This window comes from Panthera pardus, unplaced genomic scaffold, assembly GCF_024362965.1.
Source record: "Panthera pardus isolate Hobbes unplaced genomic scaffold, ASM2436296v1 HiC_scaffold_26, whole genome shotgun sequence".
NCBI lineage: Eukaryota > Metazoa > Chordata > Mammalia > Carnivora > Felidae > Panthera > Panthera pardus.
Genome location: NW_026526832.1, coordinates 14,087,718 through 14,111,412, shown reverse-complemented (window position 1 = coordinate 14,111,412; position 23,695 = coordinate 14,087,718). Strand labels below are relative to the sequence as shown.

At 40.6% G+C, this 23,695-nt stretch overlaps 1 protein-coding gene across 8 annotated transcripts in view; it reads left to right on the top strand.

Moving 5' to 3' along the window:
* LTBP1 (latent transforming growth factor beta binding protein 1) overlaps positions 1 to 23,695 on the top strand; it is a 398,930-nt gene that overhangs the window by 336,664 nt on the left and 38,571 nt on the right. For 4 of the 8 annotated variants that reach the window (XM_019447769.2, XM_019447801.2, XM_019447779.2 and 1 more), the window contains 2 exons: positions 13,780 to 13,905; positions 17,418 to 17,561. The exons of 1 other annotated variant lie outside the window; for it this stretch is intronic. In XM_019447769.2, the coding sequence (XP_019303314.1) occupies positions 13,780 to 13,905; positions 17,418 to 17,561 (270 nt within the window). The remainder of the gene's footprint in view (positions 1 to 13,779; positions 13,906 to 17,417; positions 17,562 to 23,695) is intronic. 3 more of the 8 variants (XM_019447788.2, XM_019447837.2, XM_019447820.2) reach the window with 1 other exon arrangement.

Sequence of the window (23,695 nt, the reverse complement as noted above, 5' to 3'; positions counted from 1 at the left end):
AATTTTTTGTGTCTTCCTGGTGTATTGACCCTTGGTCCATGTTTGTCTCTACCTGTGCATCTAGTCTTTGAATCTACTTTATCAGTATAGCTACATATGCCTCTTTCAATAAGATTTTGTATGGTTTGTCTTTCCCCAATTTTTCATGTTCTTATCTTGAAGGGGCCTTTTTCTTGTAAGCAGAATAGTTTTTTTTTTTTCTAAGCCAGATTGACCATTTTTGTCTTCTAATTGGAGAATTTAGTTTACATACATTTACCATAATTATTGGTATTGGAGGGTTCAAATCTATACCTTTCTCTTTGTCTTCTGTTTGTCTCATCTCTTTTTCCTTTGTTTTTGTTTTTGGCTGCCTTTTGGAGTATTTATTATTATATCAATCCCTTCCTCCCCTGCTTTTTTTATGCATATTTTTTGGAGAATGTTTCCCTATGATTTTTAACTCAACAGTTGATGAAAGGAAAATAAAATAAGTTTGGGATATGAAACATACTGGTCCAAGATCTATTTTCACATAATAAAAAGTAAAACTGTATACAATACTTAACTATATACCATAGAAAAGTCAGTCTCCAGTAGAAAACATTTACAGCTGGGAATTTACCATTTGTATTGAAGGAAGGGATTAGGTCTAAAGTGTTTTTACTTTTCATTCAACAGAATGTCTGAATTAATGTTCAGAAATTTGTACTTTTGGGCAGTCTCCAGAGTTTTTGAAAACTAAACAAATACAGCTTTGTGTGCAAGAAACAAAACTTGGCTAGATTAAAAAGCATTAAATTTTTTTTTGTTTGCTTGATTTCAATTGCAGTTGCAATTATTGAGGTTTGCTGTGGCTTTTTTAACAGAATGTGTGTATACTATTGTTAATAATTATCAGCAGCATTTTTCTCATGTAATTTTTATCATTTCAAGCAAAATACTTTATTGTAAAATAAGACATTCTGTTTTTTTGTCAATTGGAAGACATGTTTAATGTTTTCAGTTTTATAATTCTTTTTAGCATAGTTATGAATATTCTATTTTTGTGTATATAGTTTTATTATACTCATTTGCTTTTTCTGGTTAGAGTGCAACATATACTTGGGTATACACTCGTAAAAGAATTTTCTACTTTTGGTATCTTCAAATAGTTGTTTTCAAGTATATAATTGTTCTGATTTTGAGAGTAATGTGCTCATTGTAGAAAATTTAGAAAATGCTATCAAGTATAAAGTTATTTATCTACCAACCAGTTAATATTTGGCCTATTTCTTTTTTAGAGTTTTCAGTGCTTAAGTATTAAAGTAAGATCTTCTACTTTTTATCTTTAGTTTTTAAAGTTTACTTATTTGAGAGAGAGCATGCATGCAAGGGGGAGAGGGAGAGAGAGAATCCCAAGCAGGCCCTGCGGAGCCTTACTTGAGGCTCTAACCCATGAATGGCGAGGTACGACCTGAGCCAAAATCAAGAGTCGGATGCTTAACCAACTGAGCCACCCTGGTGGCTGTCTTTACCTTTATGTTTTCACTTAGCATTACAGTATTTATATTTTTTGATAGTTATATCCCTTTGAAAATGAATTTGTGATGACCACATAATTTTATAACATGAGTATACCATATACTTGTAAAAGTATCTTCCTAATTGTGGAGATATAGACTGTTTCCTTTGTTGTTGCTATTTAATGCTCTGTGAATACACTTGTATATAAACATTTATTTTCGTTAATGATCATGTCCTTAGACTAGCTTGTAAGACACTTGATGCAAGATCAAAGGATATTGGCAATCTTGTGTGTCTTAACAATACGTGGGACCACCTTGCTTTCCAGAAATGTTCTGCTGGCTTCTGTTTCCACCCCCATGCAGTGAGTCTTGGCTCTTGACACTCTCAACAAACTCCTGTTCCTATTTTTCTGTTAATTTGATAAGGAGAAAATAATATCTCATTTTTTTAATGTTTATTTTTGAAACAGAGAGGATGTGTGCATGCATGAATGGAGGAGGGGCAGTGAGAAAGAGGGGGACAGAGGATCCGGATTTTCTACTTTTGGTATCTTCAAATAGTTGTTTTCAACTATATAATTGTTCTGATTTTGAGAGTAACGTGCTCACTGTAGAAAATTTAGAAAATGCTAACAAGTATAAAGTTATTTATCTACCTATCTATCAGCAGAGAACCTGATGCAGGGCTTAAACCCACAAACTTTGAGATCATGACCTGAGTCAAAGTCAGACACTCAACTGATTGGGCCACCCAGGTGCCCCAGTAATATCTCATTATAATACATTTTCTCTTAGTGAGGTTACCTTCTTTTATATTTATCTTTTCTGTGAAATATTTTTTGCCTGTATGAGGTGGAGTTTGTGTTTTTCTTATGTGTATTAAGGATAATATTGATTTATCAATGCTTGATAGATAGTTCCCCAATTCTTCAGTGTGCCTTTTTAATTTTATGATGCTGTTATGTCCTTACCAGCTTTTTACTTTGCCATATTCCGTATTATGATCAATCGTATCCTCCTGTTTTTCAGAGTATTTTATCTTTATGGCGCTATTTTTATATTTAACTCCTTCATGCTCCTGGATACGAAAATGAACATTTTCTTACCATTCAGTTCTTTTATCTTCATCCTAGAACAGCTTTTCATGTTTGCCTCTGAAAATTTCAGATACAAGGTTCTACATTATAAATCTAACTTTTTAAACTTGGCGTAGCTTTAACGTGACTGTTGCTTTTGAAGGAATGGAAAATGGTTGTGTCACCAGCTGCTTTTCTAGCCCCGTGCCACTGCTTCATTGGTTCTTTGTCCCACTGTGAGTGGCTCAGCTTTCTTTGGGCTTTGTTGCTAATGTCATGTGCCATCTTTTTAGGGTCTTCCTAAGTGTCTAGTGAGGGGCAGGAGAAGGCTATGTGACTAGGCACATTTTTCAACACAAAGTTGGGTCACGAGCTTCCAAGAGACTCCAGCTGAGCCTTGAAGGGCTTGGAGGACAGACAAAGGTTCCCTAGGTAAAAAATGTGGCCTAGGAGCTGCGGCGGGAGTGGGTCCTGGTGGAAGCTAAGATTTGGAGACATAAAATACTGAACAGGTTGAGGAACACTAAGTAAATTAGTTTCAGTTGAACATGTGAAAGAGAAAAGTGATGAATAAGATATAGCTAAGCAGGTAGGCACAGGCTGGATTGTGGAAGCCTTGCTTGCTTTTGTATTAAACAAGTAATATGTTGCATATTGCCATTACACCCCTATTATGTGCCAGGCTTGGTTCCATGCTATGGGCATGTGGTGGTGAGCAAGCCAGGTATGGTCTCTAACTTCCAGGATGTGCATGTGCACAGGGCAAGCAGTAAATGCACAAATAAGCTTTCCAGACAGCATGTGACCAGAAACCATTACGGCTGCTATAAAGGCAAGGAAAGAGTCGGTGACCAGGAGGAGGGGGGAAAGCTAATTTATTTCATCTAAAGGATCTCTTACGGAATGGCATTTTAGCTGAGCTCTAAAGAGTGAGTTACCTGCTGGAAGAGTGAGGTGGGGATGCCAGGTGGTGGGCAGCATGCCAGGTGGAGTTGTGGTGAAGGGAAGGACACTGAGGCAGGGAAGTAATAGATACATTCAGGGAAGTGGAAAAGACTGGTGTCAGGTGCTGAGAGGGAAGGAGGCACAGTGACTCATGGGCTGGAGAGTAAGAGGCAGAGTATACAAAGCCTCCCAGGAAACTTGGGTTTCGATATCATTCTAGGTGTAAAAGAAACAGACTGGTTAATTTTAAGGACAGTGATACACTGTCCTTAAATACATTTATGAAATGATGAAATAGTTCATCATTTCAAAGGTGCGTATTTTTTTTTAATACTGTAATATTGGAATGTTGCTTATAGGTGTGATTTTTTAAAATTTTGTTTTAAATGTTTATTTATTTTTGAGAGAGACAGCGCACTAGCTGACGAAGGCAGAGAGAGAGAGAAACACAGAATCCGAAGCAGGCTGCAGGCTCTGAGCTGTCAGCACAGAGCCTGGTGCGGGGCTCAAACTCATGAACCATGAGCTCATGACCTGAGCCAAAGTCAGATGCTTACTCGACTAAGCCACCCAGGCGCCCCTAGGCGTGTGATTTTTTTTAAGGCAGTGCAACATAGTTTGACGAATTCTTTTCCCCATTAGCTAGAGGTATATAAAATAATTGTGTCCTTTTCAATGTGTGTCCTCTTAACACACATTGAGTTTACTTACACACATTTGAGTTTACTCAGTACTCTAATTTATATACAGTAAGACCTTGGTTTGTGAGCATAATTTGTTCTGGAAACATGCTAGTAATCCAAAGCATTTGTATATCCGAATGAATTTCCCCATAAGAAATTATGGCAACTCAGATGATTCATTCCACAACCTAAAAATATTCATGTGAAAATGATTACAGTACTGTAGTATAATACAAAATAATAAAATACAAAATATAAAGAAAAGTAAACAAATTAACCTGCACTTACCTTGGAAAACCTTCATGGCTGGTGTGAGGGAGACAAGAGAGAGGAGGGCTATTGTGTAGGATGACTTTCACTATCACTAATGGACGTTGACTGCAGTACAGTATTAATAAGCTCTTGTCATATACTGAATTTAATGTAACTGGCACTGAGGCACCAGAGGAAAGAAAGAGTCTGTATCTGCAGGCAGCCTGACCAAGAATGAAGCAAAGCATTCCTAATTTTATTCTTGTGTGGAAAAGCAAAGGACTGCCTGTGGGTGCTTTGAAGTGACAAAAAATACACTACTAGTGCCAGATGTGGGCTCTTTCCAATGTTCTGAAAAGTCACTGATTTCTGCCAAACACCACAGCCTGAGACTGAACATCCAAGCATGGGAGATGATCACCCACCATCCCTCAGAGAGAGAGAAAGAGTGAGAGAAGAACCATTGACTTAGTTGTGATCATGAGACATTTGGCATCGTGTACTACTCATCTTTCAGGACACACTCAGAACAACTTGCAATCCAAGGTTTTACTGTATTTAAAGTGCACATCACCCAAGGTGCTGTTTGGAAGTGGGATTAGAGGAGCATGAGAAAGGTCAGGGGGTTTCTTGCAGGATGTTGTTCAGGCCAGACATATTGGTACTCAGTCTAGAGCAGTAACAGCATGATGGAGAGAAATGAATGACTCAGGAAATCTTTTGGAAATGAACCTGGTATTGGGTTAGAACATAGTGTTGGGTTGGATGTAGGATAAGGAGAGGGAGTATTGAGGATACATTTCTGGTTCTGGATTTAGCAAGTAGGTATTTGCTGGTACTATTTGCTGACAGGGGTAAAAATAAAGCAGTTTTTTTTTTTTTTAAAGATCACAGTTATAATTGGAGTTTATTAGAGCTGCCCATGAAATATTCATGTGGGTATATCAGACAAGCAATTGGATCAATTTAGATCTAGTGCTTAGTAGAGAAGTCTAGGCTGATGATATAAACTGGGAGTCATAAGATATAGATGGTATTTCAAGCTGTTAGAATGGATGAGGCCATCAAGAGAGAGCATAGAATAAGAAGAAAAGAGCATTCAGGACTAAGCCCTGAGAAACACCAACATTTAGGAGTAAGGTAAAAGACAGAGGTTGTGTGGGAGTGGCCTCAGGATTAATAGGAAACCCGGGAACGTGTAGGACCATGGAATCCAAGGGAAGAAAGAAAGAGAGTACTTGAAGAAGACAGTAGTCACTTGTATTAAATACCACTGAGAGATCTGTGAAGGTACCAGTCAAGAAGAATCCTTTGGATTTTACAGAATGGGGAGCTTATCAACAGCCATTTCAGTGGATTAGTGTAAATGAGAGCTACCTAAGAATGTATGAGAACTAAATGGAGTAGATAGACACAGCATGTGTAGAAAGGTCTGGAACCTTGACTATTAAAAAGACTAAAAAATATGATTCTAGCTAAAGGGCTTATGTGCAAGGAGGCTCTTGGTTACTTTTAAGACGATAACTGGAAATGTTTGGTCCTGATGGAATGACCCAATAGAGAGGGAAAGAGGGAAGGAATAGAAGATACAGGGGCAGAGGGTCAGCTAGAAAAGCATATGTCTTGAGAAGCCAACTGTGGATGAGCTCCAGAGGGCATGTGTCAAGGGCCTTTATGCTGTTTTCCATGGAGAAAAACTGAAGAGGTTTAAGCAGAGGATTGTTTGTTGGACTGTTTCAATAGGTTAATTATTCTGTTATTATGGAGGATGGATTTGGAGAGGCTGAAAGCACAAAATCCATTAGAATGCCACTGTGGGAATTGAGGTTGGAGGCAGGGAACTTCTGGATAAAGTTGAGAGGAGTAGAGAGCATGGAGATAGAACCAAGAGAGAAAATCAGAAGAGTGTGATGATTGGATGTGGGGAGGTAATTGAGGATGAGTCCCATGTTTTTGGACTGGGATGATGTTCGTGATTTTAGGGTGGTTTTCCTGGTGTCTTTAACTGTGCATGGTGAATATCCATTGTCTACATAATGAGTGATTAAAATCAGAACACAATTTTGGTTTACTTTCTCTGGAACTTCTAGCTTTTTCCAGAAATCAAATGGGAGGCTGCTCTGGGTAATTTTTAAAGCATAATTTAAGTAAATCTTTTTTCAAGTAGTGGGTTTCAAGGGAAGGAAGAAAATGATCTCTCATGGGCTAGTCTCGTTTTCTAGAATTTATGTACTAGAAAGTTGAATTGAATTATAATTTGCTACTTCTGTCATTTCTTGCTGCTTAATTTAGGCTACTAGCTTTCAAGACATACTTGTGACCATCAAGGCCCCATGTTTTTTGCCCACCCTTTGCTGTCGAAAAATGGCATGGTAGTCACTCTCTGCACAAGGGCATCGATTTGCTGCTTTCTGGCTCATCCCCATTTCCTAGAACAAAGTTATTTTCCATAACACATAAGGCCCATATTCTTCAGCCTTGTCAAAGCTGCCAGACCTCAGTGGACCTTTTTTTATAAGGCTCTTTCCATATCCTATTGTATTGTCTGGACCATATCCAAATCCAGTTTTTAATTTCCTATTGGCTAAATTTTATTTTTTTCTTTAGGCCTTGCACCCCTCTTCTGTTTAATCCTGGCTTCTCTCCTCTGCTGTGAGAGAGACCTTAATCTCTTTTGGGCCAGCAGCCATGCCATTTTAAAATTCCTTTGGGCAGCTATTCAGCTGGTTTAACATTGTTCAATCCTACTTCTTGGCTGGGATTTACTGTCTCCTGGTCGGCTTCCGTTCCTCTCAGTAAGAAGTATGAAGTCTGCATTTCCCCTGAAGCAGGAACCCTCCATCCTTTCCAGTGTGAGCGCCACCCCCCACCCCCAAATCTTTGGGCTTTATTTTCCTAAGATTCTGGCACCAAATATTTAACCACTTGCAGTTGGTCAGGAAGCCCTGGACTGAAATTGTGTGTCATTTCTTTTTACAAAGAAATTGAGAGAGCAGCAATGCTAGACATGGCCATGGGATTTCCTGTGGCTGGAACAACTTAGGTGCTTGATGGGCCTTCTTTGCAAGGGTTCCCAGAAAAATCACCTCTTTAGGACCTACAGTACCTTGGATATTTAGGTTTCAAGTATGATGGTAATTGGTGTTCAGGCCTTGTTGAAGGGCAAGAGGAGAGGATACTGGATCAGTGAGGGCCAAGTTAAAAAGTGTGTCCTGACTTCCATCTTTGTAGTGAAAAAACTCCAGTATGCTTGTTGGACTCACAGTTTGGTTCTGTTTGTCCTCTTGTCCTGGCCTTTTATAGCCATCACCGTGATGGGACGCAAGAGGCTCTGATGAGTAGAACCACACAAGAGGCTGTGGTGAGTAGAGCCACAAAAGTAGATTCAGAAGGTTGTTCCTACACTAGACTCTGTTCCTTTGCCAGCTCTGACTGGGTAACTTTGAGGCAAGCTACTTTGCCTCCCTAGGCCTCAGCTTTCTAGTTCTTTAAATGAAGGGGTTGAACTGAATAATCTTCAAAGTCCCTTCAAGTTGAGATGAACCCCATCATTCATATACAAAAGGTTTGATGACAGGAAGGCTTTTTCTTCTCAACCATGCAGTTGTGGAGATTTTCCAGTGAATGATCAGAACTGGGACCTGTTTCTGTCATCTGTCTCTCTAGAGTGTCCTGGCAGCAAAAGGCTCATTAGTGAGCTCTTTCTTCCAACAGGTAGTCGTGTCTTACTCAGAATAAAGAAAGAGAAAATCAATAAAACAAAGATAGGACATGTTAAGAAAGAAGAAGCAGCACAACAAGCTGACAACTGTGTTTGAGAGAAAGAAAACCAAATCATTTCATTGACAAAATATCCACAAATACTCCTTTCTCCCCACACCCATACTTGGAGGGATATAGTACAGAAAGTCTAATGGAATCCTTGAGGTTTTATTAGGAATTTCATTGTTGAAGTCTGAATGTAGTTGTAATTTTCTGGTAGGTAAATAAGGTTTACCTTTTAGAAAATCATGCCTCTTTTCCGTTATTTGACCTTATTTCATAGTTCACTTTACCTAAGTGGGAAGGTGACACCATTTATACCTTTATTTGGGAATTTGAGGAATATGGTTGGAGTTCTGCTCTTACATATAAAATCCCCGATAATAATTAGTAGGTTTTGAAAAACTTTGGTCTTTTGATAAAATGTACCAAGTAAAAAGCATATGGACAAGGAAAATAGATCTACCAAATGGGTCAGAGGTTAAGATCTTCACAGTGTGGGCCTGTCCAGTCATTGACAGTATTGCTACTTGAAAAACGAACCACTGGTAGTTCCAGTCATCCGGAATGATGCTCTGTTTCTCTTTCTGGCATTTATATTAATGTTGTTATTAGAGGATTCATGTCAGCGATCTACTATCGTTGGTCTGTGTCATTCTTCCGTGAATCCATATCCATAATATTTATATCTGCCTTGCTCTGTAAAATATTAATAGCAAAAACTTGCACAAGAAATTAACAGTTCTTACAGGGGACATAACTAATTCATCGGGGTTGCCAGTCAAGAGGTTTCTGGACAGTCATTTCTTTGTCACTCCTCTGGTAGACAGTATGAGTGGTGATAATGCCATGTATGGCTTTTTCAGATGTCTAAGCAAAATTGGTTTCAGTAATTTAATAGAATGGCCATTCATTAAGCAAAGAGAAAACCTGTCTTATTAGCATCTTTCAAAATTGAGTTTCATATTCAAAAATCAACTTCAACAAAACAAGACGGCTTTCACTTGTCCATTTCATGAAACTTGCATCTTGGTAGGGCTTTTCTTCTAACATATTTTTATTTTTATAGAGTTGATCTTAATTATAGCCATTCCTGTTCACAGACAGGGCTAACAATGGAAAAATATCTCAGCGCTCACATCATCAAAGAGAGTTCTAATGAAATAATGTTGTTTTATACAGGTCATCAGAGAAGTAAAACAAATGTTGTCCTCTTATTAAGCTATTACCTCACCTCTTTGTTGAAAACATGAAACTGTGGAGAGTTAGAGTGTATCATTTTCATAAAATATTAGTTGCTGAAGAGCTCGTCTCCAGCAGGCATTCCACGTTATTTTTTCCTATTCATTCAAATCCAAAATATTGCTCATCTAAACTTTCTGTGTGTTAATCTCTGGTACATTAAGTCTGAGACTGCAAGGCGCCCAGTAATTCACAACCATCTCAGGACTTGTTCACCTTAAGGTCACTTATTCAGTTCCCGAGCTGGTGGTCATTAACACGAAGTCATCATCTCCTGTAACTGCACAGGATTAGTAAAAGGGAAAGCAAGAGATTTTACTTCAAGAATCTGGACTGAAAAGCCGCCAGATTTTTAGGCACTGGTTTTCTTTCCTCCCTCTTTACTATCTACAGTCTCATTGAAGTAGGGCACTAGGTTGTTGGTGAGAGCCTGTCGAAGGTTCTCCACCCCAAAAAGTGGCCCTGATCGGCACAGCAATTGCACGAAATGCTCTGGGAGCAGAGAGGAGGGCCCATGGAGTCTACTGTGTGGGAGGTGTCCCTTGGGCTGATTCCTGATCAGCCTGGAGGAGTTTCTGACCAAAGCGGATAATGGAGAGACTTTCTAGTAGAGGCAGGGCATGGCTGGGGGGGAGGGGGGGGGTGGTCCCATGTCATTGAGAAATGAAAGACGGGGGGGTGGTCCCATGTCATTGAGAAATGAAAGACCACGGGGTTTCAAGAAACTTTGGTATGCTGAGAGGGCTGGAGCATAAATTGGGAAGGAAGTGTTGGGCTAAGAACTCTGGCCAGATATTTAGCCAGGAGCCCAAGGAGGAAGGGTCCTCTGTGCTCAGTCATGGAGAGTGGTTGGTGTCCTCTAGCTAAGAAGATATAACTGAATATTCTGAGCAAGGGAGTCTCACTGACAGGTTTGCAGTTGTGGAGAATGGATGAGAGGGAGGGCAAAGCTGGGGATAAGAAATATGGGGGGGGGATAGATAAGAGGGTATGATAGGGGAGGGACAGGGCTGAGGAGAGAGGGAGGCATGCCCCTAAGATTTCTGGCTGGGGTGACTGGTTGGAGTCTCTGATAAAGACAATGTAGGAGAACTGAAGATGAGGAGAAGGGTGATAATAAGTTCATTTATCATGAAAATGTCCCGTAGTATCAAATAAATGGTTTTCAAAGGACAGAGGTCAACCTTTGAGAAAGACTGGGGAATCACCAGTATATAATTGGTAATGTGAAGGATTTCTGAGTTTCTTTCCAGCCCTTAAATTCTGTGGCTCAGCAAATAATCTCTTAGGTAAATAACATTTCCGTAAGTCTAAAATTAACAGTGATCTGTGTTAAGTAATTTGATGATACTGTGTAGTTACTCTTACTGTTGTGATCAGTAAATAAATTGCCTTATGCTGACATTGGAAAGCCATCAGCACAGACTTACTGCATATCATCTTTGTATTAGATGTTGCAGGAGAGATTCATTTTTTTAGATGTGAAATAACGTCATTGAGTTTTTGGTTTAAGTTGAAGTAAGAGATGGAGGTAAAAAAACAAGGATAGAAATCAGAGAGATTTGTCAGTAAGCTCAGGAAGTGTGGCTTAGGAGGAATATAGTGAATTTGGTTTTAGGCTTGATGAGTTTGAGATTATACCAGAAGATGAAATGGGAATGATTAAGAATAGGAAAGATCTTCTGGCTAGAGATGAAGCTTTGGAATTCCTTCCAGGGACAATGGTAATTGAAGTCCAGATTGTCTGGAAAGGGTGGAACAAAGCAACACTGAGGAAGCAGCAGGTCCTAGGGAGGCCCAAGCCCTGGCAGACCCACCTTCAGGCTGCAAAAGGGTGAGGTCCAGCCAAAGCAGTTAAAAGTCCAACAAGAATTGGAGCATCCAGGTGGCTCAGTCAGTTAAGCATCCAACTTCGTTCAGATCATGATCTCGCAATTCATGAGTTCGAGCTCTGTGTCAGACTCTGTGCTGACAGCTCAGAGCCTGGAGCCTGCTTCGGCTTCTGTGTCTCCCTCTCTTTCTGCACCTCCCCCGTGCATTCTCTGTCTCTCTCTCAAAAATAAACATTAAAAAGTTTTAAAAGTCAAACAAGAATAATATTTCACTGTGGGATATGAAAGAGAGAGTTGAAGGTGGCAGCTGGCCAGCCTTGGAGGTCAAGGATGATGGTGATGACCGACTGGAAAATGACCATCAACTTTACTGACAGGTCAGCCTTTGGTGGCCTTTCTCAGAGGAGCTTCTTTGAATAAAGAGGGAGAAAGTGAGTTTGTAGGTCATGAAGGAAGAGGAGGAGAAATAATAGTGATAATAACGGTTGGCCTATATTTTCTGCTTCCCGTCACATGCCAGGCAATGTTATAAGCACTTTATACATGTTATTTTGTTGAGTCCTCACAGTAATTTTAGGACTATCCCAATATCACTGGTAGTAGTATGGTTACTACTTGTTTTTACTGATGAGATAGGTGAGGAGCAAAGGCAGTGCGTGTAGATAGTTCTTTTGAGACATTTTGCAGCAATGGAATGAATGGAAAAGCACAGTAGGTGACATCATCAGTAAGTTAATGCTTTTCCAAGAGCTTTTAATATGTTTTTCTTTAATTTTAACATTTTTTTAATGTTTATTTATTTTTGAGAGAGAAAGAGAGAGAGAGAGAGAGAGAGAGAGAATGAGCATAGCGGGGGAGGGGCAGAGAGAGAGGGAGACAGAATCTGAAGCAGGCTCCAGGGCTCTGAGTTGTCAGCACAGAGCCTGATATGGGACTTGAACCCACAAGCTGTGAGATCATGACCTGAGCCGAAGTCGGACGCTCAACCGACTGAGCCACCCAGGCGCCCCTGAAATTTTAACATTTTTGAAGTCAGTGAGGGTAGAAGTAACTGAGGATGCTTCAGGTAGGACTAGAGGGAGGAGAGACTGGTAAGGAGGGGAGAAAGAACTTTGGCCTTGAAAGGAGAAGGGACAGCTTTGTTTGTGTAGAGAAAATTAAGAAAAGTGGGTAGTCACTTATTTTTTACAATTCAAAAGTGATACAGTCTCTGAACTTACTCTTGATTATGTTAGAAAGTGAGGGAAGGAGATGAGACAGCCACCAAATAATTATTGCATTCATCTCTTTCTTCTAGAACATTTCTTGACTCGGAGTTAACAAATTTAGAAAGAGCAGGGGTGCCTGGCTGGCTCATTGGAAAAATTGCTCAACTCTTGATCTCAGGGTCGTGAATTCAAGCTCCATGTTGGGTGTAGAGATTACTTAAATTAAAACTTTAAAGAAAAGTGAAGAAGAGGAAAGTTCAGTGTTTTTAACTCCTCCAAACTAAATTCTGTCAAGGGCTGCATATCATTTTTTTTAACCATTTGCTATCTTCCCATGCATTTGGATGCAGTAATTGCATTTTCTTAATTGTTTCTCCAAAAGCCTATATTTGGGGACCATGTAATCCAAAGGCAGAAAGGACAGAACCCAACAGAGGGAAATGTGGAGTGTGGCTGTAACAAGGAGAAGGGGGATGAGAACAAAAGGGAGAAGTAAATTAGTCACTGTAACGATAAAAAAGTATATCTCAAAGTCTGTTTATAGGTTTATAATTGAGACATCACTTTTATGAGAACATTTTTATTGGGGAAAAAAGGCTCAGGACCACTACCATCATGTTTATAGGGAACACAGTGAATTTACAAGTCGGCCACTGCTAGTTAGTTGGAGCAGATTGATGCTTAGGACCTTAAGTGACTCTAACTTGGTGACAGCAGATATTCTCTTGTGAATAAGTCAAGACCGGCTGGTTACTCTGCTGAACTCATCAGATTCTCTGTCTTCCTCGCCCTCCTCCCACTCCTTCTCTCCTCCCTTCCTGGGAATGCTGTTGAGACTTGACCAAGGTCATCTGTAGGGTTGAGTGAGAAACAGCCAGGCAGGTCAGGGCTTCTGTTGGCCCCACCTCCTCAGATAGAACTGTGAGCATGGGCCACGATCCAAAAAGGTGACCACACTTTCACGTATTTCCCTTGTAGGGGAGTATACTGTCCTTGGAAATAAAGGGTAGAAAACATGTAGAAAATATGACCATGGCAATTACAGCAGTCATTTCCGTTTGAAAACATTTCCTGAGGCAAAGTAAATGTTTTCTCACAGAGCCCAACATTTGTCTATGAAGACATTTTCATCAAAACATTTTATTGATATGTAAAATGTTTTAAAAGTTCATTCTGTGTAAACATGATCATCTCATGCTAACCGGGGTGTGCTGAGCACCTCTGTCTATCCATTAATATCTGGTGTTTGTCAGTCTGTGCTTTGTGTCTGATGTCAGATGTCTTTTTTGCAGATATTGATGAATGTGTAAACAACACTGTTTGTGACAGTCACGGGTTTTGTGACAATACGGCTGGCTCCTTCCGCTGCCTCTGTTATCAGGGCTTTCAGGCCCCACAGGATGGGCAAGGGTGTGTGGGTGAGTTTTTAGATTTCTTTCCCCAACGTGTTTCACATCCCCTCTCCCCCACTTAAATGTAATCAACAGCAGGAGAGGTTGTAATAAACAAGGTAATTTGGGCAGAATTCATCATCATTTGATTTTGTCACACAATTTTGGGGATGCGCAGAAGGATGGCTTCTGAAATTGTTCAGGACATTAAGAACTAGAGAAGTAGGGCTTGGAATTTCACATATATTAAAAAAGAACATCTGTTGAAACTCAGCTGCGGGTTCGGAGCCCTTCTGGAAGAGTCCCTCCTGCACAGGAAATAGTCTGGTGTGTGGTGTAGCTTGTCTGTCTTCAAGATGTACCTCCTTAGGCGGTGTATTTAAGGAAAAGTGTTGGCAAGAGTTTCATTTTCCAGGAATGACACCCGTAAAATGATGCTTCGGATTGTGCAACTATATTTCTTTGGTCTGTCTGGGATTGACGGAGCTGGAAGGAATCTTGAATATCATCAGATGTCCTAGAACAGGATCCAGCCCATGCTCAGATAGACAACATATTTCATATTTCATTTTCTGATCACCTCTGATTTTTTTAATTAAAAAAAAAATTTTTTTTTAGATTTATTTATTTTTGAGAGACAGTGAGACAGAGCATGAGCAGGGGAGGGACAGAGAGAGGAGACACAGAATCTGAAACAGGCTCCAGGCTGCGAGCTGCCAGCACAGAGCCCGACACAGGGCTCAAACCCACGAACCGTGAGATCATGGCCTGAGCCAAAGTCAGACACTTAACTGAGTGAGCCACCCAGCCACCCCAGCTCTGAGTTCCTTAAATAGCGTTCATTGGGAAACATTTGCAATTAGAACCATTAAATGAGAAAGAAGATAGGTTAAATTCAGAACATCACAGACAATCAGACTTTTTCTTTACCCTTACTCTGTTCATTTTCACAGCAGATAACGTCTGAGGAGGAGTTAGCAACTTCTTAGTTTGAACATCTGCAATTAAAAGCATTAATTCATTTCCTGTGCAGATGAAACGGGGAAAGCAAAGTCGATTTGGAGGTTTAGTGATGAAATCGCTCACTTGAGTAGTCACGGCTTTTAAACCAGCACTGTCATAATTGCTAGTTCCAACTCCGACTTTAATCTCCTTTGCGCTAAAATACGGGCCATAAAAATTGTGTAAATATTTTGACTAAACAGGTCCTGTGATCTGGCTCCCACTTCTCAGCCTCACTGCCTCCTTCTGCACCTTTTACAACCACTTGTGGTTGCCCATGCAACTGTGAAGTCACTGGGCTGTTGTTTGCTCCTTTTGCCGGGAAGGGAAGAGCCTCCCGACCTCCCCTTGCTTGCCTGGGCTCATCCCACTTACTCCTGAAGATACTTTCACTCTTCTCCCAGACACTGTCCCTGCTCCATCATCTCTCTCAAGCTCAGCTCTGACCCCTCCTTCTGCTTCCAGCATACCTTCAGCAGGTGCAATCATAGTATTTACACACTTTAGGGGGAATTGTCTGTCTGTGTGTCCTGCCTCAGCCACCTTCCTCAAGGCCTCAAGATCCTGTGGTTGAGAGCCTTGTCTGTCTCCCCTGCCCGGGACTAATGTTTGGCCTATTGTGTGTGCGCAGTAAATTTTAACTGTTGCATGATGAGATATATTAGGTGTCGGGCCACTGACATCACGCAGCTCCTGAGCCCCCAATTAATGTTCACTTCTAACCAGTCAGATGAGTGCACCAAACCCATCTTGACATGTCATTTCAGCCTACAAAACACCACCGTTAGAGAAGGAATATTTGTTATCATTTTATTGGGCTTCAGAGGTGTCATTTTATTTGCTCATTCACTCTCAAGAATATTAACTGAGCACCTAATATATGTACTTCATGCTGGGTGTTCTGTAGAATTTAAGAGTTGAATCAGCCCTGAGACCAAAATTTGGCCATGCTGTTTCCTCTTCTTGGATCCTTCCTGCACCCTCACTTCCCCCAAATCCCCACCAGCTCTGCTTGTTACCCACTCATCCTTCATTTGGAACTTGGCTCCAATATCCTTTCCCTAACCCACCCCTTCACGTAAGGTCCACTGCTCCATCTGTTGTGGCCTGTGAGATGATCTGGTTGACTTCCCTGACTTGACTGTAAGCTCCATGAAGACAGGAGTCAGGCCATCATTTCCCCAGTGCCTGGCCCAGCGACACAAACTAGAAAATATTTTTGGATTGAGTAAATTCATTCTGGTGGGAGAGATCTCAATAGTCGTGTAAATGATACATGCTAGAAAGTAGAAAGTTCCACTTGACATTTACCAAATTGATAAGTATGAACTGGCACATTTCTAAAGTCAATTTTTCTGGTCTAAATTATGACTGTCTGGGTTGATTAAATATGCCAACTCTCTGCTTTCCTTCATGTTATAATACCTTTTCATAAGCAAAACCCAGCTTATTAGGTTAATATCTGTTTATATACAAAGTGAAATGGAAAACTGAGGTAATTATCCAAATAAGTCAAGATACATAAACTTTTTGTCCAATTAACTGGGTATAGCAGGTGAAAATAAGATCTTTTCCCCTGAATGATTTGGGTAATTGCTCAAATATTTAACTTTGTATAAACCATCTCAGAGCACGCTCACGAAAGCTGATGTTTGTACATGTTTAATGCATAAAATACATGAGCATTTCAGATGTCAAGTCAGGTACTTTGTTGAATTGGACATTCATTAATAAAATTTCTTTGAAAGATACCAGGTAAGAGGTAGTATTGGGCAAGGTCAGACATTAGGATTAGCCTTTTTTTAGGGCTATGTGTTTGTATAATATCGAATAAAATGTACTCATTAGTAGATTCCTGGACTGTGTTTTAATTAAGTATAAAGTCCAGATGAAAAACACTTAGCAAAATAGAAATTACACTGTGGAACACCCACAGAATTTTTAGAGGCACGGTCAGTGATAAGTTATTGGAACACTTTGTTTCATGCGAATGATTAATGTATGCTGGCGAATATTTACAGGGGTCTTTCCTTTATTCCCCAAAGGGATACACAACCTGAATTCTGGTTGTAGAATTATGGACATCTTGGCGGCTAGAGAACTGTGTTTTTAGTTATATGAGTAGATTTAAAGCAATTTTTTTAACGAATGTATGAAATGTTATTTCTGAAGTGCCAGTTTTGCTAATATTCCTTGAATTTAAAACAGAGTACATTGTCATTTCATTTAAGACCTCATTATGTCAAAAGTTGAGGAAGAGAAAGTTACATGGTCAGAGTATACATGCAATGCTTGATTCCTTTAAAGAGGAATTGGAATTTGGAAACGTTGCTTTGTGTTTTCACGGTCCTTTTACACAAACCAAACTGTGCAGCCTGGCCTTTAGGAGCCCCTTCCCCAGAATACTAGAAGGGTTTGATTGCTCCCTGGGGACCATTTGTGACCAGTGGCCACCACGAGCCCTGGTGCAGCTGGTAAAACAGAGAGCTGTCAGGGGTGAGGCACACACCTGACTTGATCTGTGCTCCCTTTTCCAGATGTGAACGAGTGCGAGCTGCTCAGTGGGGTATGTGGTGAAGCCTTCTGTGAAAATGTGGAAGGGTCCTTCCTTTGTGTGTGTGCTGATGAAAACCAGGAATACAGCCCCATGACCGGGGAGTGTCGCTCCCGGGCCTCAGGAGGTAAGTCACAGTGGCTCCTCCTGGGGACTTGTACCTACACTGGTTTGGGCCAAACACTCTGGGAGTGAGGTAAGAAATAACCGAATGTTCTGGCACACTGCTGTCTCTGGAAGCTTCCATGCTTTTTCCGAGCCTGCCTTATCAGTGAATTAGGATGTGGTCAGTGACAACTCTGAGCTAGATGGCCTCTCTTGTGCTTTCCAACCCAGAGACGCCGTGTGTAGGGTAAAGGATCCAAAATGATGAGAACATTCACTGGGAATTGCTTAAAACTCAGAGAGAGCCATCAGCTCAGGGTTTAATATGGCATCATCTCATTAGGTTGCATAATCTTTCTTTCTTGGCCCTTGGAGAAACGTGTCTTGACACTTCTCTAAATTAAAAGCAACATATAGGCCTCTCAGGATCTACAAAGACTTCCACTTGGAATACTTAAGGTGTTTTTTCAGAAATTGGCCCAGAGAGTGGCTGTGTTTGCGTTCATTTAAAATTTGATTTAGTCTGTGTCGTCAGGGCACGAATTGAAATGGAGAACTGATGGTTTTCCAGATAAATTAATCAACTTCCAAATCACTCTCTTAGTTTGTGCCATGTAGCTATAGCCTGGTTATATTTTAACGAAAGCAAAAGACCAAATGATTACTTGAGAGCCAAATAAAATGAAACATTGGCCATTTGACTTTCTTGCTCAATCTCGGTTGTTTTTATCCATGTGTCTAAGAGTGCTCTCACTCTTCTCAACAGGGCACACTTGTTCTGTATGAAATAACCATCTTTGCAAGTAAAAGGAAATGCAATTTAAAAATATCTTCACATACACATATTCTTCTTAATTGTTAGATATAGAGGGGAAGGGTACAGAATTACAGAATTACACAAAAAGACAATATAATGTGTAATTCAAAAACACTGTCTGTGAGGGGGAAGAGGTGATGTATTGCTGGAGGGAGGGGTTATTCCTCGTTCTAGTGACCACCTCTGTGACACATGAGCTGTAGCGAGAAGACTTTTCATCTTAGTTGTTCCTAAAATAGCAAAAACAAACACACAGTTAAAAACCTGGCTGGCCCATAATGCGATTGGTTAAGTAACTGCCTTTTCCTATTTGTCCTTAGTTCCGTAGAGGAGTGCCTCACCCATGGTATGATGGTGAATTTATAGTATTTGACTGAAAGATTATAGTATTATAGCATCATTATTATAGTAGAGTATAGTGTACTATATTATAGTATTATAGTATTTGACTGAAATAATTCACATATCATCATATTGTACACTCATTAAATGATTCCTACGAACGTTACGTAGTCCAGATAAATGCATATAGTACAATGTTAAGTCACAAAATGGGCTGTTCCAGTGATTACAGTCTGTGGCAGGAGGGAAGAGGAGGACACATAAAATAGATAATTATTGGAATTAATGGAAATTTTAGCCTTTTCTTTTATTTTCCAAATTTCTTATACTACCTCAAATTGGAATAACCATGGTGGTCTGCGATTTTCCAGCTGTGTAAGCTTGGGCATATCATTCCACATTTATGAGGTTTGGTTTTCTCACTTGTAAAATAGAAAGGTTTTATTTACCTCACAGAATTTTATGATTTAAAAAAAAAATCCTATATGTAAAAGGCATTTGTTAATGGCAGAGTACTCTATGAAGTATTAAAATAGTAAGCTATGATCCAAATACTTAAGGGATATCTATTTCTCATCCTTTTATGATCTGTTCTGAAATGGTGGACCTTTTTAACTATGTTTTTTCCTAGATAGGTATTTTTTTGCTGGAATGTTTCAGCAACATCAGGGAATGGTTCATTCACTTCACGTAGATTCAGTTTAGGTAAATGTCTGGGATCCTAAAGTTTGTTCATTTCTTGTTTTGGAGATTAATAGTACCTTAATAGGATCGTGAGACCATCTGAATCATATTTGGTGAACTGGAGTAGTTCATCATAAATGGCTTCTTAGGGACGCCTGCGTGGTGTAGTTGGTTCAACATCTGACTCGTGATTTTGGCTCAGGTCATGATTTCACGGTTTGTGGGTTCAAGCCCCGCCATCAGGCTCTGCACTGATGGTGTAGAGCTTTCTTGGGGTTCTTTCTCACTCCCTTTCTCTCTACCCTCTCTCTTTCAAGATCTCAAATAAATAAACTTGAAAAAAAAATTTTTTAACTGCTGCTTAAAACTGTCCAGTGATTCATTTTGTAAGCTTTGTTCCTCATCTCCTATTTTTAAGCTTTTCTTTAATAAAGTCCCTAACATTTGCTTTGCCTTTTTCCCTCCGTTAGAGTCCTTGCTCTCATCGACTGACTGACTCTTTCTGGAAAGTTCTTCCAGTCAGAATTCACTAAGTACTGTCCTGCGTTTTTAAAGAACTTGGTTTTGAATACTCAGCTTCATAAAGCTGCCAATAGATACATAGTTTCTCCTTCCTCTTTGTATCTAATCTTTTCTTTTATGGTTTCTTACATATTTTCCCCATAGTTCTCTGGCTTCTGCTAAATATTATACATACCCAGTTGTTTTTATTGGTCCATGTCAGTATAATCTGACTAATTTATCTTGTTTCTGGCAGCTCTACCATACCTCAATCTGCAGAGTTCCTGGCGAACTGTAACTGATTATATGCAGCCTTCAGATTGTCTATGATGATATCTTCATCTGAGCAATTCTCTGTCAGGGTCCTGAGAGGCAGGCCAGCTGTCAACTGCAGGAGGAGACTTCTCTGCCCGACTTGAGCAGGGCTGTTTAATTGACCTGCCATTTGAAAAGGCATTTGAAGCTAGGAATCCTGGAAAAGATAATATAGTTTCTAAATATTTAAATTTTCACTTAAAGCGTATCAATGTACATTCATTTGCCAATCTTTGAAGGAGGGCCGAGAACTTGTTTTGAGTACAAGTCCACTCTTAAGAGTCCTGCATGGCTTGTCTTGCATAAACTACATTACGCATGATCTCCACCACCTACTTTAAAGGGAGAAAGAATTTAAAGGCCTTTGCCAAGTACGTGAGTGTAAAATTCCTCTAGATTTTTATCGTTTTTCTCAATTTTTGTGTAGTTGTCTTTTTTTAACGTTTATTTTTGAGAGAGAGAGGCAGAGACAGAGCATGAGCAGGGGAGGGGCAGAGAGAGAGGGAGACACAGAATCGGAAGCAGGCTCTGGGCTCTGAGCTGTGAGCACAGAGCCTGATGCAGGGCTCGAACTCACAAACCGGAAGATCATGACCTGAGCCGAAGTCGGATGCTTAACTGACTGATCCACCCAGGTGCCCCTACAGTTGTCTTATCCACACCTAATTTGATAGCGTTCCATTTACTGAATCAACTTTAGTCTTTAACTCGTTCTGTAAACAACTCCTCGCAATTCATACTTTATTGGTCTATATACTGTTTAATTATATAACTACAGTAATTAATACACTGGCACAGAATGTTTGAGAATAATCACAGATGAGTCTTGGTCAGCGTACAGCTCAGCATGTGAGAGCAGGAAATGTGTGCTTCTGCCCAAGAGCAGCTTCCTGGCTGTGAGCATTCCACCTGCTGTGGGCACAGGCCTGGGTGCCTTTCAGAGGGCAAGAGAACATTGGTTAACGCAACAAGTTGGTTAAATGGGGGCCATCTAGAAGAGTTTGTATCCTACTCTAATCAAAGGATCTGCCGTTACACAGAACAAAACTTTTTATACCAAATTTAAGTGAGGGTTTTTAACAAAGATTCAGAATAATTTCACTATATACATTCTAGACCAACAGCTCAGATCTCATCCTTCCTGAAAAGTAATTTGGAAAGGAAAGATGAATTTGCAAGAAAGATGAATTTTACTAAGCTGCTAAATTTCCCCAGTCGGAGGGGATCCCACCAATGAGCAGTAGCACAATCCACAGTGGTATTGTACTGAGGACAGAACAGGAGCCAAGGGGTGATGTCAGGAAAGCAGATTGCGGATCAGTGCACAGAATTTTCCAATAACTAGGGATAGGTAATGGTCATGAAATTACGGGTGTTTCCCTAGACGTGTCCCAAAACAAGTGGGATACCCACTGGTCGAAGGGTACCCCCTTCCCAGCAGGGTATTGTACCAGGTAGCCTTTATGGTACTTTTGAATTTTAATGTCCTAGGGTTTTTGTTTCTAAACTACTTCTTGGCTCCCACCTAATATTTTTTAGGTCTGGTCTAATGGTTTTCACTGCCTGGGCCTTTGGCCACTGATTTACATTGTTGTACATTGCCTAAAAGCACCTGCAACAGAAAGAACTAAAAAATGTCCATGCCACTCATCACGTGTAAGAGGGTATGGATATGAAATACAGCCTGATGCTTTTATTTTCTCAGTGCCTGTGATAATTGCTCCATAAAAACTTTATGTCCTCGGGCACTCTAAAAGAAGCAGTAAATATGTGGTCTTGGCAACTGCAGTCTTCAAGCCTTACCCACAGAATGCTGCTCTCTGTCTTGATTGGTGCACAGAGGAGACTCTGGGGTAGGAACTGAGCTTATTTTTAAAACAGAAGGTATAAGGAAAAGAACACAAAAAAGATATATGTTATAATCGAGGCAGGTATTCCTCACTTGAAGAAAAGCAAATAAACGAGATCAGAAATTATACAACATAAACTGGAGTGATTATTTGCATTGTAGAAGAATTGTTCTTTATGCAGTTTATTGCAGCATTTTCTTAAATATCCATTTTTCTCTAATGTATTTGAGAGCTTATTCTCACATCACAAGGTAGAGCCTAGGCTTCTACAACTAGGAAGCACCTTCATGGTTTTCTAGCCCAGCTCCTGTATTTACCTGTCAGGAAGCCGAGGCCCAAGGAGAAACTGAATGCTCTTCTTAGGGTCCCACAGCTAGGGCTGTGCGGGAACCTAACCCCGGGATCTTTTCCACTTTGCCATTCCCCTTCTCGAGGCCGAGGACCCCATGACTCCAACCTCTAACAATTGGCTTCCTGGGGCACCTGGTGGCTCAGTTGGTCCGGCCTTTAGTTTTGGCTCAGGTCGTGATCTCTGGGTTCATAGGATCAGGCCCCATGTGGGGCTCTGTATCAGGAGTGCAAAGCCTGCTTGGGATTCTCTCTCCCCCTCTCTCTCCACCCCTCCCCTGCTCACACTCTCTGTCTCTCTCTAAAAATAAATAAATAAACATTTTTTTTTAAACTGGCTTTCTTTTTGAAAAAAAAATAATGCATGTGATTTTATTTAAAACAATGCATATTCTTCTCAGAAAATTGGCTTATACGAAAATATATCAAAAATGAAAATCCCCCACAGTGGCACCACCCAGGAATAATCTCTGTCACTGTGCTGGCCTCCAGATTCTTTGATGGGGACCTCCAGGCTCCACCTACCTCCACAGAACTGTCCCCCATTTGATCCAGGGCCCCCAGGCTTGTCTGCGCAGAGCGCCTTTCCCTTGGGCCAGTGGAGAGCACCTACATGCTAAAGCCATTCGTCTCGCTGCTCATTCCTTCTTGTGAAACAACTGACCGTGGTTTCCCGTCTTCCCTCCTCCTGCTTTCCTTCTGATTGATTTAGGACATTCCTTCCCCCATCCTCCTCCCTCTTGCTCTGGTCTTTTTCTTTCTCGTTTCCAGACTCTTTTTCCTCAGCCCATTCCTTAAATAATAATGTCCCGGGGAGTTGCATGTTTAGGCCTCTTTTTACTCTCTGTTCTTCTCTTGGGATATTTAATCGTCTTCTCTGAGTCAACTCTTACTTACGTGATACAGCCTGCCAAGTATCTTCTGCCTCCGCCTCTGTCCTCAGAGCCACACTCCTATTTCCAGCTGCCTATTATTGGCCCTTTCTCCCAGGGTGTCTTGTCAGAATATCTGCCTGAAATTATCCCCAAACCAAATTCATTACCATCCCTTCTCCAACCTGTGTTCACTCATTAATTGCCAAACATCAGTCCTGGGAATCCTGACATCACACCTTAATTTTTCTCCCCATTCCTCCAAGCCTCCAGAACATTCTGCCAGTTCTATCTCAACAGTGTCCTTCAGCTCTCCCTGCTCCTGTGTTACCAGTGCCCTGGGCCAGTCCTTCAACAACTCTTACCTGGACCATGGCGGTAGCTTCCTGACTTCCCTCCATCCCACCGATTCCTCTTCCTTGCTGTT